The 16,041-nt window shown below is 46.7% G+C and overlaps 8 protein-coding genes across 8 annotated transcripts; 4 read left to right on the top strand and 4 right to left on the bottom strand.

The window, feature by feature from the left end:
* The first annotated feature begins 147 nt into the window (after window positions 1-147).
* V1508DRAFT_410681 (nucleoside phosphorylase domain-containing protein) lies at window positions 148-1,471 on the top strand. Its single transcript, XM_066939352.1, has 5 exons — window positions 148-426; window positions 487-562; window positions 609-688; window positions 753-817; window positions 866-1,471. Exons 1-5 carry the CDS (start codon window positions 171-173, stop codon window positions 1,340-1,342), a joined length of 954 nt encoding a protein of 317 aa, XP_066797949.1. The 5' UTR covers window positions 148-170; the 3' UTR covers window positions 1,343-1,471.
* Window positions 1,463-3,375, bottom strand: V1508DRAFT_240262 (tetrapyrrole methylase). The gene is made up of 2 exons (XM_066936353.1): window positions 2,943-3,375; window positions 1,463-2,884 (listed from the first exon to the last, which is right to left on the bottom strand). Exons 1-2 carry the CDS (start codon window positions 3,259-3,261, stop codon window positions 1,584-1,586), a joined length of 1,620 nt encoding a protein of 539 aa, XP_066797948.1. The 5' UTR covers window positions 3,262-3,375; the 3' UTR covers window positions 1,463-1,583.
* An 869-nt stretch (window positions 3,376-4,244) lies between these two features.
* Window positions 4,245-5,446, top strand: V1508DRAFT_410679 (flavoprotein). The gene has a single exon (XM_066939351.1). The coding sequence runs from the start codon at window positions 4,412-4,414 to the stop codon at window positions 5,195-5,197; it is 786 nt and encodes a 261-aa protein (XP_066797947.1). The 5' UTR covers window positions 4,245-4,411; the 3' UTR covers window positions 5,198-5,446.
* Window positions 5,447-6,581: 1,135 nt separating this feature from the next.
* Window positions 6,582-8,521, top strand: V1508DRAFT_410677 (uncharacterized protein). The gene has a single exon (XM_066939350.1). It carries the CDS (start codon window positions 6,699-6,701, stop codon window positions 8,331-8,333), a length of 1,635 nt encoding a protein of 544 aa, XP_066797946.1. The 5' UTR covers window positions 6,582-6,698; the 3' UTR covers window positions 8,334-8,521.
* Window positions 8,522-8,619: 98 nt separating this feature from the next.
* On the bottom strand, window positions 8,620-9,879 carry V1508DRAFT_402298 (uncharacterized protein; the record flags this gene model as incomplete). The annotated part of the gene is made up of 2 exons (XM_066938476.1): window positions 8,620-9,519; window positions 9,577-9,879. 2 exons carry the CDS (start codon window positions 9,877-9,879, stop codon window positions 8,620-8,622), a joined length of 1,203 nt encoding a protein of 400 aa, XP_066797945.1.
* Window positions 9,880-9,967: 88 nt separating this feature from the next.
* V1508DRAFT_240147 (uncharacterized protein) lies at window positions 9,968-10,500 on the bottom strand. Its single transcript, XM_066936352.1, has 2 exons — window positions 10,250-10,500; window positions 9,968-10,196 (listed from the first exon to the last, which is right to left on the bottom strand). The coding sequence occupies exons 1-2, from the start codon at window positions 10,428-10,430 to the stop codon at window positions 10,057-10,059; spliced, it is 321 nt and encodes a 106-aa protein (XP_066797944.1). The 5' UTR covers window positions 10,431-10,500; the 3' UTR covers window positions 9,968-10,056.
* An 802-nt stretch (window positions 10,501-11,302) lies between these two features.
* V1508DRAFT_381088 (uncharacterized protein) lies at window positions 11,303-13,571 on the top strand. The gene is made up of 4 exons (XM_066937691.1): window positions 11,303-11,652; window positions 11,766-11,843; window positions 11,900-12,038; window positions 12,092-13,571. The coding sequence occupies exons 1-4, from the start codon at window positions 11,588-11,590 to the stop codon at window positions 13,424-13,426; spliced, it is 1,617 nt and encodes a 538-aa protein (XP_066797943.1). The 5' UTR covers window positions 11,303-11,587; the 3' UTR covers window positions 13,427-13,571.
* Window positions 13,531-15,698, bottom strand: V1508DRAFT_459745 (PhoD-like phosphatase-domain-containing protein). Its single transcript, XM_066942751.1, has 3 exons — window positions 15,467-15,698; window positions 14,697-15,406; window positions 13,531-14,646 (listed from the first exon to the last, which is right to left on the bottom strand). The coding sequence occupies exons 1-3, from the start codon at window positions 15,551-15,553 to the stop codon at window positions 13,704-13,706; spliced, it is 1,740 nt and encodes a 579-aa protein (XP_066797942.1). The 5' UTR covers window positions 15,554-15,698; the 3' UTR covers window positions 13,531-13,703.
* Window positions 15,699-16,041: the final 343 nt, after the last annotated feature.

Raw genomic sequence — 16,041 nt, 5'->3', positions numbered from 1 at the left:
ATCATGGTGGACTAAGCAGCAGGCACGCGCCTCCGTCGGAGAGAATGATGCAAAACAGTCGTATTAGCAGGGTAACGTGCTTCCCCTGGCCGGGTATTCCGCCGCACTAATTCAGGGACCAGCCCGGCGGCTCATCGGCTCGAGTAATACTGATACTGATCAAAGTCTGCATGACCTATTCGCCCCACCAATTTGTAATTGATATTAAAATGTCGGAATCATCGGAAACTGAAGTTGACACTTCTCTCACAGAGCGTGCCACCGTGGTCATGAACTTCATCCGCGGGCTGGTCCCGGGAGAGCTGCGCTATCCAAAGGTCGCGGTTGTTTGTGGCTCTGGATTACACCATCTTGCTGATGCTCTGAACGCATCACCTAGGGTCGAAATACCGTTCTCCGATCTGCCGTATTTCCCATTAACTACTGGTACGTATTAGGGGATGGGGAGGTTGAGGCAGGACGTGCCACAGCTGATCTTCTACACAGTTGAGGGGCATTTCGGCAAGCTGGTCTTTGGATACTTTGGCACGGTGCCGACTGTTTGCATGGTTGGAAGAATACAGTACGTATAATGTGTTATACGGTATAAAATTTACTAATTGTTGAAGCTTTTATGAAGGCAATCCTTTTGACATCTCAGTATTTCCTGTCCGAGTGTTCAGTGTCATGGGCATCAGTACACTGCTTGGTACGTCTTAACAACATTAAATACCACTACCAAGAGTTATGACTGATTAACCGAGTTAATATAGTTACCAATGCCGCGGGTGGCTTAAACTCTGAATACAAAGTTGGAGATCTTATGGTTCTCAACGATGTAAGCTATGTACTTTCAGATTTCATTGCAGTAGCTAATGTCATGCAGCACATAAACTTTCCAGGCCTGGCTGGTTGGCATCCTCTCAAAGGCTCCAATGAGCCCTTATTTGGGCCTCGATTCTTAGCGCTAAGCGATGCCTACGACCTTGAATTACGGCAACAAGTTTTCGAGTCGGCAAAGACACTCAAGTTGGGTCGGGCGATTCACGAGGGCGTATACGTTTTCGTTAGCGGTCCTACTTACGAGACTCGAGCAGAGTCCAGAATGCTGAAAATGCTCGGCGCTGATGCCGTCGGCATGAGCACCGTGCCTGAGATCATTATCGCCAGACACTCTGGGATGAAGGTGCTGGCTATTAGTCTCATCACGAACGCCGTTGTCACTGAGCCCACACCAAAGGCCAGCGAAGGGCCGGCGAATTTGTCTGCTGGAAAGGCCAATCACGAAGAGGTTATTGAGGCGGCCAGACAGGCTGGTGAGGACATGCGTGCCTTGGTTCTGGAAATTATTAGCACACTGTAAACAGTTTCTCTACGATTACGACTAGACCGTTGCCAATGACAAATTCATGGATGACATTTCACTGATGACATAGCCAAACACATACTCCATTTGCAAACATGCTATCTAGTGTTCAAATATTTATCCGCTAATAATCCTAAACTCACCAATGAGTAAAATCCTTTCCAATACCAAGAGAAAGAAATCAGACAACGAAATATCAGCCCAAACAATTCCGCACATCATCCCAATGCATAAACACTTAAAACAACGTACATCCCTCATCAATCATCCACGTCTGACCTTCAGGTATTTGCTCAATGACTGCACAGCTCTTGCCAATCACAAGGATGCCAGGGGGGCGGCTCCCAGCTGTTTCAAAAGCCTCCGCCACATGTTCCAATGTAGTTCGAATAACACGCTGATCAGGACAACTTGCTCGCTCAATAATTGCACACGGAACATCCATTCTCCAGCCAGCATCGCGCAGCCATATTGTAACATCTGCCAGTCTGTGGAGAGCCATTAAGAATATAGTAGTTCGAGATTCAACAAATTCAGGAATCGTAGGCGCTGCACCCTTTCGTCCTGTTCCAGTGCAGATAAGAACTTGATCCGCAACTTCTCTATGTGTGGGTGAGATCGCTGCCAATAATGGTCCTGATAACGCAGAGGTAATACCGGGAATTACTGTAGGTCTATAACCGTGCTTGGAAAAAAACAAATACTCCTCCGCGCCGCGACCAAATAGGTAGGGGTCACCTTGTTTCAGTCGGACAACCGACTTGCCTTCCTTGAGAGCTGCTATACCCATGTTGAGCAATTCTTCCTGCGCAGCTTCGGCATTCCCAGGGAATTTCCTGGCGATGAAAGTCTCTACGTGCCTCGGAATCAGATCCAATACACCCGCTGGCACAAGCTTATCGGCAAGAACGAGATCGGCGGTTGTTATCGCAGCCAGGGCGGAAGTTGTAAGCAGACCCGGCGCACCAGGACCGGACCCCACAAGTGCGATGGATCCCTTTTTGTTGGGCACACCCTCAATCGCAGTAAAACTGTTACCTTGCCGATACTGTGAAGAGAGATCGTCAATAGAAATTGCTGCTAGTTGAGCAAATGGGTAATATTCAACGACTTGAGATAGCCACCGAAGTCGCTGCTTCTTCTTCAGATCACGGCTCTTCTCTAGATCATTTTCTTCCTCAAGGACTAGTTGATTGAATTTATGATTTTGTACCGCATCATCGTCATTCTGACCGACTTCGTGGTATAGAGCATCCAAAGTGGCGCTTTGATGGTCAAGGTCTTGAGCGTCATCCTCTTCAATAGTACGCTTGAGCTCCCCCACTTTGTTACATGCTTGAGCGATGTCTCGTGGTAACGAGCTAACAATCTCACGACGAATGCGGCTGGCCAGACGGCAGCCTTTTCCTGACGTGGTGACACCAATCTGAAGAGGACCATCGGTGTGTGTTGACAATAATGTGAACGTCGACAGTGTCGGCGAATCAGCAACATTGACGGGAATACGTAACCGTTTACAGAGTGCGGATATATGGGTACCTATCAAACTATTAGTATATAATTACTAGTTCTTGCATATAGCTACGTGTGCACTCACCCAAAACCGAAGTCGAGTGAACGGCGACAAAAACGGTATCGACAACGTTGTCGACCTCATCTCTGCCCAATATAGTCAGGTCGTCATCTTGGAACTCTCGTTGAATCCACGTAAAATTGGGATATGATGCTTCCTTGGCTTGTATTTCCGTTTCCCAAACCGCCAGTGTCTGCGTGGCCTCTGAAGTCTTTGGAGCAATTAATATAACATTAGCCCCACATTCCAACGACTTCGACACTCGTGTAAGGGAAAGAGCCGTCGAGCCGATAACAAGATGTGTCTGTGATATGCAGTTCTGCGAAATCAATAAGCCTCGCATGTCTGCTAAGTACCAACTGCCGCCTTATGCACTTGCCACAGGATAAGAGGTGTGGTTTAAGGTCATTAAATTATTTGCAAAAATATTTTGCGCGGTGACAGCCTTTGGCTGTGGCGCAGCAACCAAATGCAAAATCACTATATTGTTATATCCTGAAATTGTGTGTAGTGTGACCTTTACGCAGCCCCTGATCAGGTTCTTGGGGCTTGTATCCTGACAACCGAAGCACTTCTAAGAGTATTATGTCTGCACGTCGGTAACACTAAAAATTGGCTAGAATTATATCGTGTATTCATACTATAAGTATCTCCAATTGTTGCGTATAGGAGAAAGGACTAGCAGAGTCGTGCCCTCAAGTAGCTAGATGGTGTCGAGTTGATAAGGTTTGAAGTGATGATTCAAATGCTCGTGATCTGTGAGTTGGGAGTATTGGGTTTGGGATTTCCGGCTCATTGCGTCATGCGTGGTTCGGACAATTGTTCCTCTTGGGATATAGCCATGCCAGGAATTGATATAACCATTAGGTCCAACGAGCTAAATGCTCTATCGGAATGGCGAAGATAGAAAAACGCACGTTAATAAATAAATTTCCAAATTTTTCTTGTGGATGTGGAGTGCGGTAATGTTATTCCTTCGTAATATTACCTATCTTTAAACTCCGAGAGATTGACACTGCTGCTACAATGCCTTTGCAGCCTTTCATTCCATGCTAGAGAGTTTTCGAAAGCGACATACCATCTAAGGGGTAAAGAGTTTTGAAATATGTAATCTTCGCGAGTCAGCCCTATATTGAGTAGTGACTTACGTAATTAGAAAATTCTTTGCATACCGCTGTTGTAATAGGTTCGAGTAAGCTGTCAAGTCGCTTACATATACAAGCGCATATACACAGCGAGTCGTGAAGATTAAACCTTAAAGTTCGAAGTTACACTTGGTTAGTGCCGTCGCATGCCGTCATCACGCACCTGCGATCATTGTTGCAACTCGAATTTGACATCACATATAAGAGGGTGGTAGAACTTCGAGTGATTCATTATTCTGTTACAATTATCCATTGTCTCGTGTTGTCCTACTTTCCGTGAGTCTCAATAGCGAAGGGGAGTGCATACAGAAACAGTGCGGTTATTACTTCGTCTGTTTACACTGAAGTATGGCTGGCCACACATATATCGACCCGCCAGAACCGGTCCCACATAGCTCACTAGTGTCTGCTTCGCATCCGGGATTACCTCTCAATGACGGCAAACTGCACGTATTACTAGCAGCAACGGGATCAGTAGCCACAATCAAGATTCCGCTTATCGTCGAGAAATTATTAAGAATCTACGAGCCATCTCGGATATCCATTCAAATAATCCTCACCGAGGCCGCAGAGCGCTTCCTTCCGGCAGCAGACAAGCCGCTTCCGGCGTCCATACATATATGGCGAGATTCAGATGAGTGGGAGAATTGGTCGGCAAGAAGTGATCCTATAGTTCATATTGAGCTCCGACGTTGGGCGCATTTGTTACTGGTTGCTCCGTTATCGGCAAATACATTAGCCAAAATCGCGAACGGCTTATGCGATAACTTACTCACGTCGGTTATTCGAGCTTGGAACCCGGCAGTGCCAATTCTACTCGCTCCGGCCATGAATACATATATGTACACCAATCCCCTTACGAAGCTGCATTTGCAGACAATACATAATGTAATGGACTGGATAACTGTTCTTAAGCCAGTTGAGAAAGTACTGGCTTGTGGTGATATTGGAATGGGTGGTATGCGTGAATGGTCTGATATTGTTGAGGTTGTCGTGTCCAAGTTTCCGCCATCGCAATATCCAAAAAAAGAGAATGCGGTTTTACAAGGTCTTGTGCATGAGAGGTCTAGGCATGTCACACCGGATCATGCGGGTAATGGACATATAAGATTCCAGGATCCAGAGAGCGAGTAGATGGTTAGAAGCGGGAAATGACTGAGTAAATGGCTGTGTAAGTTAACATTATTGTTTTCAAAGCAGGTCGGGTCATACTGGAGTTGGTGTGTTTTTGTATCCTATGACATTTCAGACAACGTTATTATACATAGGAGAGTACGGTTTGATGTTGGTGAATGTCACTTTCGTGTTAAGCGTTTTGTGTAGGTATACCTCAGAGCAACAATATAATCAAAACTGGTAATTACAATGGCCAATCGATCAGACATAAATGAATCAGTGATTACTTGTTTCTAGGTTGCACCAACTAATGCAATGAAGCTTTGAATATAATCAAGCGGGAACGTGATCAGACACATAAGGATTTGCTAACCGTAAAAATATGTAGAAGAGCCTAGTCACGCCGCCTTTCCGCAGTGAAGTACATCCTAGCGTGTAATACTCCATCCAAACCGAAGTTGAGGATTCCACAACTGTAAAGCTGCGGATCGCTGCTACGATTCAGTGGCCCATCAAGTTCTCGAAGTGGTCACGGACGAGACTCGACGGGAGGCTCTTCCTGTGTTCGTCTACCGTCGACAATACAGAGCACCGGAGTAGGCGTAATGATGCGAAAATGGATCGAATCCAGATCCCTCGGATGCTCTACCTGGTCGACGGCGAATCTTTGTTATTCAGGGCCAAGCGGAAGTGTAACGACCCAGCGAATATTTTCACACGCCTGTGGGTTTGGGAACGTACGTGCGATTGAGCAATTGATACCTGGCGGAGCAAAAGCCGTGCAAACAGTCAAGAACTTAGTAGTAAGCACTAGATTCCTTTAGTTCGTGTTCAATGTTCTTCTCTATTATTTGTTTTATAGAACAGGTCTTCAATTGCTAGCGAAATAAATAATTTAATACGACACTTATGATGGAGCATTTCAACCCAATTCCCATCGTCGCTTGAAAACTCCGCGCTGTATTTCGCAAAATAAACACGGCATTGTACCCAAGAATAATCCATTTGACTGCCGGAAACATTATGGTGGAAATATCTCCAGCGGTACTGTTGCCTGCATACCTGGCATTGGCATGTTGGCACCCAGTGATCTGAACACAAGCACAACGAATTTAAAACCGCAGTGTAACGGTAGACCTTTAAATTCCTGACAGGAAATTTTATGCCCCGCCGTAAGTTCAAGCCTTACAGATTAGACCAACGACGAGTTCGGGACTAGATCGGACGGGGAGGATCGACAGTTCCCTGGCCAAGGTCTGTTACCGTGGTGCTGCGGGTACTGAACAGCGATATCGTGACCGCGATTTCAAAGCGAGGTCGGGTTCATGCGGAGGTTGACGCTGCCCCAAAATTACTCACGAGTAACGACTAAGTTGATCCCACCACTACACTCAAGAATCTTCGTACATACTAATCTCCCAATGCCCATTAAATACAACGATCATCACCCAGCTCACGACTCCAGCCCAGCTCCAAAACTTGGTAAAGCAACCGGACTATATAATTTCCTCGACTTTTTATGCCATCTCTTGCACCCAGCGCACTGCCGCTGTCCGACAGCAGCAGTACGCGGCGGCGCTCAAGCTTGAATGACAATGGCAACGAGATTGCCGGTCGTCGACTGTCCACGTCACAGAAAATGCAACTTTCGCCGTCAGTTGGCAGTCTAGACTCGAGTTCCCCGGGTAGGGCACCGTCGAAGAGGTCTCCATTTGTGGGACTCTCACCTGCTTCAAGTTCGCCGCCGCTTCGGACATTGCCTTCGTTAGATATCGTAACGGAGACCAATTCGAGCGTTGACCATGCGCATCACCACTCACGTACACATTCGTCGTTAACTTATATGACCACTAACCACGGCAGCCATGGACATCATATTCATATCCCTTCGTCTCCACTTTCGCGGTCTGCTGCTTCCCTGTCCGACATGACTACACCGCCACAGTCAAGACGGTTGTCGCTCTCACCGTCGTCACCCCCGTACCTTCCACACCATGGACATCACGCGGGGCCACATGTCCGACGTCCATCGATACATCATTCACATTCCGAGTCATTAATTGGGTCATACGAAGAGTCGCTCCTGTCAGGCCGAACTTCGACGCCATCCTCGAAGCCGGCAGTGACGTTTCTGGCACGGATAGGGGTGTTGGGTACAGGTGAGAACTGTCCGCCAAAGCTGAAATGCCCAAGGCATCTCTCTCTCGAGTTTGAAGCTGTATACTACGACTGGCAAATGTCTCATGCGTACGGTGGACGAGGTACACCATACGTCGGTATGTTAGATATGGAGGAATATTACACTACCCAGGCTACGAAGGGACTTACCAAGGATGGTGTGCACGGAAACTACAAGAAGCACCATAAGAAGCACTCGAAATCGTCCGCGTTCTTGGGCTACAGGATACCACAGCAAGGGCAAATCCAAATCGTTATCTCGAATCCTCATCGAACTGCAATTAAATTGTTTTTAATCCCATACGACTTGCGCGATATGCCTGTTGGCTCGCGGACATTTCTGCGACAGAAGACAGTGGTGATAGAGGAAGGAACCGGATCGAAGGGAAGTCTGCGTCAAGCGGTTCATTTGCATGTGGTTTGTCCTGGTGAAGGGAAGTACTACCTCTTCAAGACGGTCCGCGTTGTGTTTGAGAATCGTGCGCTGGATGCTACTACAACGTCTGGACATGGCATGCGTGGCGGTTCGGCTTCTCCTTCCCCTATTCCTGGGTCATATAGGGAGAACGTGAAAGTTGAGACGATCATGGGCGATTACTCGCGCTACAACCTTGACGGTAGTTCGAAGACAGGGAGACGACAGAGCAGCGCCGCGTCTTCGAAGCTGTATAGCCCTCTCGCACTCACCCCAATTGTAAATGACGACTGCGCGATTGCGGAAGACGAGCACGTTTCTGTGATTGCTCGCAAAACATCTCAGCTGTCTCTATCTTCGTGCGCGTCCGACATGGATGACTTGATCGTCGGCATCAGAGATACATGCCAGACGAAGGAGGATTTTATTCAATCCAAGAAGATAGCGAACAGGCGGTTATTGGAGTGCAATTCAAATTTGGACAGAGGCGAGAACGAGAACACGGTTGAATTGATAACTTGGGGTGAACTGTACGGTAGGCGTCTCAACAACAATGTTTGATTGGCACTGATGGCGTTTTATGTCTATTTTGGTTTATAGGGTTTCGGGATCGTTTTATTTGGCCGATATCAGCTACATACTTGTAGCATCATGATTTTGTTACTGATTCGTCTGTTCAGCACGTTTCGGATGGGCTGGATTGTATATAGTTATGAATTCAGTAATAAATGCTACGTCACAATGCGTAAGACATCTAAGTAGATAAACAAGAAAATGCACCAAATATCCCGGGAAATCAAACCAACATCACCAACAAAATTTCATAAAATTCTACTGCAAAAGATTGTTACATCCAATTCGCCCCACGTAAGAACCAAGCCATCCAAACTCCGAAGATACCAATACAAACCGATAGACTCAATGCTGCAAACGAATTAGTACCGAGATGCACTAAAGCGCGCGCCTGTTGCGAATTGAAGTTAAACCGCTGACGAGGCGCCGTGCCGTTAACCTGAGGCGGACTGGCTGTTGAACTCCCCTCCGTGCCTGCGACTTCGGCATTAATGTCAGATAATATAACACTTCTGTTAAGCAAAACCATCGATCGGTCGATACCCGGTATTTCGTCTAGATCAGGCCGCTGAACTTGCTGGGTCTCGTCTGCTTTTGCAGCCCCGGGGAATCTCGGTAGCTTGCTCACAGCACTCGCGAGACGCTTGGTAGTTGAACGTCTCTGTTTCTTCTGCAGCCGCAATACACGTTCTTTCTCCTCCATTATCCGCTCTTTCTCTGCTCTAGCTTCCGAATCCGCAATTTGATTTTCCAATAAAATCTCCATTTCGCCGTAAAGATGCTTCTCCTGCACTTCCTTCATCTCAATATAATCATACCCGTCATCGACTTTCTCGTCGTGGTCTGAGTGATTCGCATTACCGTAATCTCCTTTTGTCCGTCGTCGCCGTCTACGTCTCCGTCGTTGTGATAAACCGGGCGATGGAGTAGGCGGTGTGGGAAGGGCTTGCGGTTCTGGGAACTGCCACGTGTGAAGGATAGAATACTGAGATATATTTTTCCAGGCAGGCAACAGCGATGATGGTGGATACTGTGAATATAGTGCAAGCGACATGGATATGGCATCGGTTATGCTAACAGGAAGTGGCTGGGGCATGCGAGAGATAACTGCATGGATCATTTCAGATTCCTTGGCCGGGAACTCAAATGCTTCTTCTCGTCTGTGAACCATAATCTGGAGCAATAATTAGAGTATGACCAAATCAAACAAGACATTGCAGGGTGTGCCTACCACTGTGTATAAATACACCGGGATCGAGGCACTTTCACAGCCAAAGAAGAAATCAAACATAAGCGCAATCTCGGAGTAGGACTGAATATCGTGTGCAAATAACGTTAATACAGCTGCCAAAGCATAAAACGGCTTTGTGAATCGAAGATGACGGCTCAATGGCTTGTCTATTTGTTCAAGCAATGGCGGGATCAAGTTCAGGTGATCTAGTGCTGGCTGTAATGTGGGCATCATAAAGTCGCGGAGCCGATACAATGACAGATGTTCAAGTACTAGTACAGCCTTTCTTTTACCAAACACCATATATATAACTTGTGCAATGTCATGATAGCCTTGGAAGTATGATAGCTTGGGGTGCTGCCGTAGGACTTGTATAATGACGTCGAGTAACTCGCCCTTCTTCACACGTAGCTGGCTCTCTGACAAATCTATTTAAAGAGAGTTAGTCAGTAATTTGACCACTCGTGCATATTACAAAATTCAAATTCCATTACTCGGAGGGTAAAATATGAACGCCCTGTCGACGTCTAACCTAGCTTGTTCCTCATCTTGGTGTGCTGCAATTGCAGCCCAGTCTGGATCAACTCTGGCGTCGGCGTTACAACCAAGCAATATTGGCCCTACAGTTGTCGTTAACAACCGGCTCAATCCTTAACCTAGCGGGACACAATACAGGCCTGCTTTCTTAATGAGTCGGACAATAGCCCACTTTTCGATTTCGCGAGTCTCGCCAGCGCTCTGTGATCTCCTTGCGAAATCGCCTCTTTAATCTGGGCTTCCTTCGACAGCCGAAACTTCTGCTGAGGCGTAAGCTGCGGTATTTCCGGAAACAGGATCGGCGGATCCATCATCATGAAACCGATCAGGTTTCGGTTTCGTTACTTCTTGATTGGGGCACTCCGCCTTCAAAGTAGCGTTTTGGCGTAACGTATTATTTACTCGCAAATCACGAAACGGAATCGTGCTCGCATATCTATCGAGTTCAAAGACGATTATGGCATACGCGCATTAGACTTTACGTATACGCGCAAGTCTTTATTCAATACTGACGACGTAGTATTACACAGCACCACGACTCGAATATACAATAAGCCCAAGTAGCCAAATTACCTGCCTGGTATGATACAGCGGTACTCATATCCAGTGCTTCTATTGCATCGGCATATGTACAAGTTTTTGAATGCCCGATCCTACGGTCACTAGTAACAATATGATTTGATCATATGTAGCGCATGCAAGGCGAATATATGCTAGATCTAATCAAGACGATCTCAGCACCTTCAGGACAAATTAAAAACCGATTGAATATAAGAGAAGTTGGAGAATTACCAGTATGAAGATAAATCTAAAGCGAAATTTTGTTACGATCAATCGCGGTCCGGACGTGGCCTGTGCCAGATAACTCCCGTTAAGAATCTACACGTTGATGGCCCACCCACCGTTTGCGTACAGCAGCACTCATAGCTCTGAAGTTTTGCGGATACTGCAGGGCAACGGAGATGACTACGCGGGAATGATGTGTTGCTCTGGGATAAACAGTGCGCCAGTTGCTTTCTCTCATGGCCCCGCGATATTAAGCTAGTTTGGTAAATTAGTAATGCATTCTGCAAGCAGTCGCTAGATGCAGTCAGTAATAAGAATTGATATGCCGCATTACAACTGTAGCGATTTACATACACTTTATAGGTCGCGTTCCCGCCGGATGATTCGGCGGCGGGGGTTGCGGCGCAAGCGGCCCGACCGGCCCATTCTGGTCGCTGGCTGTTCTCGGCTCAGAATTATGTCACGTGCATCTCCACAACTAGAGCTATTGACGTTGGTGGGGAAAAAGTAGTGCGCGCGGGGTCGTCCCGCAAAAACTCCTGCTCGAGTCCTCCTTGTCCGGTGCAAGTCTGCATGTAGAGTCGACTGTATATCCCGCACATATCGGCTCTTGTCTTGCTTTGCCTTTTTAGGCGACAACAGTCTCTAGTCCTCGACCATTCCTTCTTTCTTCTCACGAAATACAATAATGACTACCGATTCCATGCCAAGGGTGTTCATTGGTGCACTGGACGCCGGCACCACGTCTACAAGGTGAGAACTGGGAGCATTTGAGCCGAGGATGTCGTGCACGCTCACGCTCTCCCGACTATATCCTCTGGAAACTCTTTGACAGGTTCCGCTAGAGCATATGCTAACAACCGCAGATTTATCATATTTGACGGTGCTGGTAGGCCCTATGCTACGCACCAGATTGAATTCGAACAACATTATCCACATGCTGGGTGAGCTGCGCTGTTAATTACGCGTTCTGGGAAATAACATGCTGACCGAGTAATAGCTGGCACGAGCAACACCCTTACGAGATTATCAAGTGCGCTAATGACTGTATTGCGGGTGCCGTCAAGAAGTTTGTCGCAGATGGATACAATGTCTCTGACATAAAGGCGGTTGGAATAACAAACCAGCGTGAATCCACTGTAAGTCCTTGTTCGTTCTTACGGAGATCAAGAACGGTCTAACAATAACGTAGGTCGTCTGGGATTCTGAGACCGGGAAGCCATTGTATAATGCAATTGCTTGGCCTGACACGCGTACTGCGCGACTAGTACATCACTTCAAGAACAAGAACGGCGCCGAAGATCTAGTGCGAATCTGTGGTCTGCCACTCTCTACCTACCCGTCAGCACTCAAGCTTGTGTGGCTATTACAAAACGTTCACGGCGTCCAGGAGGCACGAAAGCGTGGATCTTTGATGTTCGGTACCATTGACACCTGGTTAGTGTACAATCTGACCGGCGGCGGTAAGCCCGGAACCGACACCAAGTTTGTGACAGATACCACCAATGCCTCACGAACTATGTTCCTAAATATTAACTCTCTCAAGTACGATGATTTCCTCCTCGATTTCTTTGGAGTTTCTCAGGGTGTGAGACTCCCTGACGTTGTGTGCTCTGCGGACGACAATGCTTACGGTAACATCGCTTCCGGTGTCCTTGCTGGTGTACCAATTGCGTCGTGTCTCGGTGACCAGTCAGCCGCGTTGGTTGGACAGCGAGCGTTCAGTGTGGGTATGGGAAAGAACACATACGGAACTGGTTTGTTCTTACTGTACAACACGGGTGAGGAGCCAGTCTTCTCGAAGAACGGTCTCTTAACCACTGTCGGATATCATTTCAAGGGAGAGAAGCCTACATACGCTCTGGAAGGATCCATTGCTGTCGGTGGCGCTGCAGTTAAGTTCTTGCGAGATAATTTACAGTTGATTTCGGACTCCGATGAAGTCGGGCAATTGGCGGCGAAGGTCCCCGACGCTGGCGGGGTCATTTTTGTCACGGCCTTCTCGGGACTCTTCGCGCCTTACTGGATTGACGACACCCAGGGAACCATCTATGGTATCACGAACTACACAACCAAAGAACACATTGCTCGAGCAACCATTGAGGCCACTTGTTATCAGACTAGAGCAGTTTTGGAAGCTATGGCTAAGGATTCTGGTTACGAGTTGAAGACGCTCAAGGTCGACGGTGGCATGAGTAACTCGGATGTATGCATGCAAATCCAATCCGACATTATTGGCATTGACGTCGTTCGGCCGGAGTACAGAGAGACTACCGCGTTGGGGGCAGCTATTGCAGCAGGTTTTGCAGTTGGAATTTATAGTAGCTTTGAGGAATTGAAGCAAGTGAACACGGATGGGGAGACCACATTCAAGCCTTCCATCACTGAGAAGAAGCGCGAGAAGTTGTATAACCTCTGGCAGCGTGCTGTGTCGCGATGTGGTGGTTGGTTGCGGGATGAGGATGACGACTCTGAGGTTGAGGAGGAGAAAAGAGTTGGGGACGGGATCCAAAAGAAGTTTGCATAGTCTGGCATAGTGTTCACCTGCAACCACATATACTCCGTGATCTATAAGAAGGTGCATAATGGTGTTTATACTGTGAAAGTTTGTATAATGTTATTGGACATTTTGGATACTTATATTTAGGATTAATTTTACTAGGCTACCATAACTTCAATTGATTAAAACTATAAGCATACGAGTGTAATGGTTGCATGTCAATATTAGCAATATCCATAGCCCACCGCGATCACAGCGCCTATTTAAACACCAATGCAATTCCAGCAGTTTATATATAAAATAACTATACAGTAGACGACTTTAGTGTGTAATTCCATCTCTCCGTGCCGTCAATGTATAGTTGATACTCTAGCAACGCAGTTCCATCATCTTTGGTTTCGATATCAATCTTTCCAACTTTAGAATTGCCGTCCGGCATATACATGATGGTGATATCTTCATTATCCCTCTGTTTATGCGTCCTGATCGGGATATAAAATTGACTGAGCGGACTTGCGGAGAACTCATACGCATCATTCCTCGACACACCATCAGGCGAAGGAAACTTTATCGCCGCCGCTTCATGTCTGTCGCCGGACAGGATCACGACGCCGCCGACGTTCCAGAACCATTTCAGAATTATCGCGCGCTCGTGAAGATATCCCGACCATGTATCGTACATGTCGATGCCTCTCCAGTTCTTAGTAAATGGGATCGACGACACGATGATCTTAAACGGAGCATCTCTATGCTTTTCAAGCCATAATCGCAAATCGTCAAGTTGCTGCTTGCCTAAGAGCGTCTTATTCGGCCCATCCGGAGCATGCTTTAGTGACCTATACGACCTCGTGTCCATCAAAAAGAACGGAATGCCTTGTCTTTCAAATGTGTAATACATCACATTTGGACGCATAGGAGCAGGATTACCAGTACCTTGGTAGGTCCTCCACGCTGACGTCGCGGGATAGTATAATTTGGACGACCGAGGGTCGTAATCATTTATGATCTCGTGGTCGTCGAAAACATGGAGCATGGGAAGGCGGTTGAATCCCGAAAGTTTAAGATCTGCATAAACATGTCTATAGTGCACGCGATATGCCTCTTCGTTATCGCCCATTAGTCTTGGAACATCGGCGTATATGAAATCGCCAAGGAACAGGAAAAAATCGACCTGAGGTAATAAAGCTTGATTTATCCGGAATCCATTTACCTTTAATGGATGATCGAAGGGGTTGTACGGTATACGCCTATAACCATTAGTCTGAGACAAAATGTGTAACAAATCTGCAGTACTTACGCTTTAATACAAGACGAACTGAGAAAACTGAACTTTCCGGGCGTGCTGGGAGCCGTTGTGAAGGTTGAATTGAGACTTGGCGTCGAGATAGCATAAGTCGTCGATGGCTTCAAGTCTGTAATATCAACTAGCACAGTATAGTCGGTCAATTCATTTAACGAGTTCGCAAAGTTCTTTTCATGCCAGCCCGACCAATTCGTTATATTAAACACTTCTGATTCGGAGGGATCCATTTCACGATATCTAACAATCACCGGGAATCTTAGAGCTTCGCGGACTACAAATCGTGCTGACGCATCCGATACATAGCCTACTCTTGTAAACGCAAGATTAAGTATGGGAAACACCTGGTGCGAAGTATATATCAAGTCAAGCACGAATGCCATAAGCGAGACGTTGATAACGATTGTCAGTAAGGTGAGAGCCGGCCTGGACTGTGATGGCACGCCCCACAACAAGACACTCCATAACGACCTGGACTCTGGAGTCGCTGCTGATGCGTGGGATGATACATTAGACTGGTGTCCTGTTTTGTCGTCGGAGGTATTATTTGTGGCTGTAGCTGGTTTCGTCGACGAGTTTGCATTCAATGTCACTTTTCCTTCAGCTTCGCGTTCAGCGTGCCTTTCAGAGCTGAAGATGTAGAAGAACAAGGTGAAATAAGCAATAAACAGGGAGTATATCACGTTAGGCAAGACACTGGACGGGATCTAAGTGAAATGAAGGGTTAAAATGCGCGAGATCAAAGTGTGGTAACCAGGAAGTCATACCCATCGCAAGAATAAATAGGTAACAAGCCGCAGCAACGTGGAAGACACAGCACACAAGAAAACTAGAAGTGATTTAACGAAAAGCATGTCGTATATAAATCCGCGTGTATCAAAACCACGTATTGCTACCACAGGAGCAAACAACTTCGTTTGCACTCTGCAGGATCAGATCATTAATATAGTCAAGTTGAGGTTTCGCTGAAGGACGTACACATCAAAACGTGGTCGCCGGTTTGGCGCGCTTAAACTTTGAACCTGACTCAATAAGTGACACCAAAGTTATGAAGTCACAGTTGTGTAAGGGCTACAAAACCCACTCAGTCACACTACTGGTACATTGAGACTTCAGAGGTATAAAACTTCTACGGCACAATCAGAGCCACTTGCTACAGATTGTGAATCATATTCATTAACTATATAGACAATATTACTGAACATGCACTCGATTCCGTGCGCAGATAGCCGCTATGAATGAAAGTTACAATGACCTTTCCAGCCTTGCAAATTCGAAAATATGCAATGAAAATCAGAAGGTACCAAAAGCGTCCTGGTAACGTAACAAGTGTTGCGTCGAA

This window comes from Lipomyces doorenjongii (genome assembly GCF_038497915.1).
Source record: "Lipomyces doorenjongii strain NRRL Y-27504 unplaced genomic scaffold V1508scaffold_6, whole genome shotgun sequence".
NCBI lineage: Eukaryota > Fungi > Ascomycota > Lipomycetes > Lipomycetales > Lipomycetaceae > Lipomyces > Lipomyces doorenjongii.
Note: the sequence above shows the minus strand (reverse complement) of the source record. Positions and strands in the feature narration are given on the sequence as shown.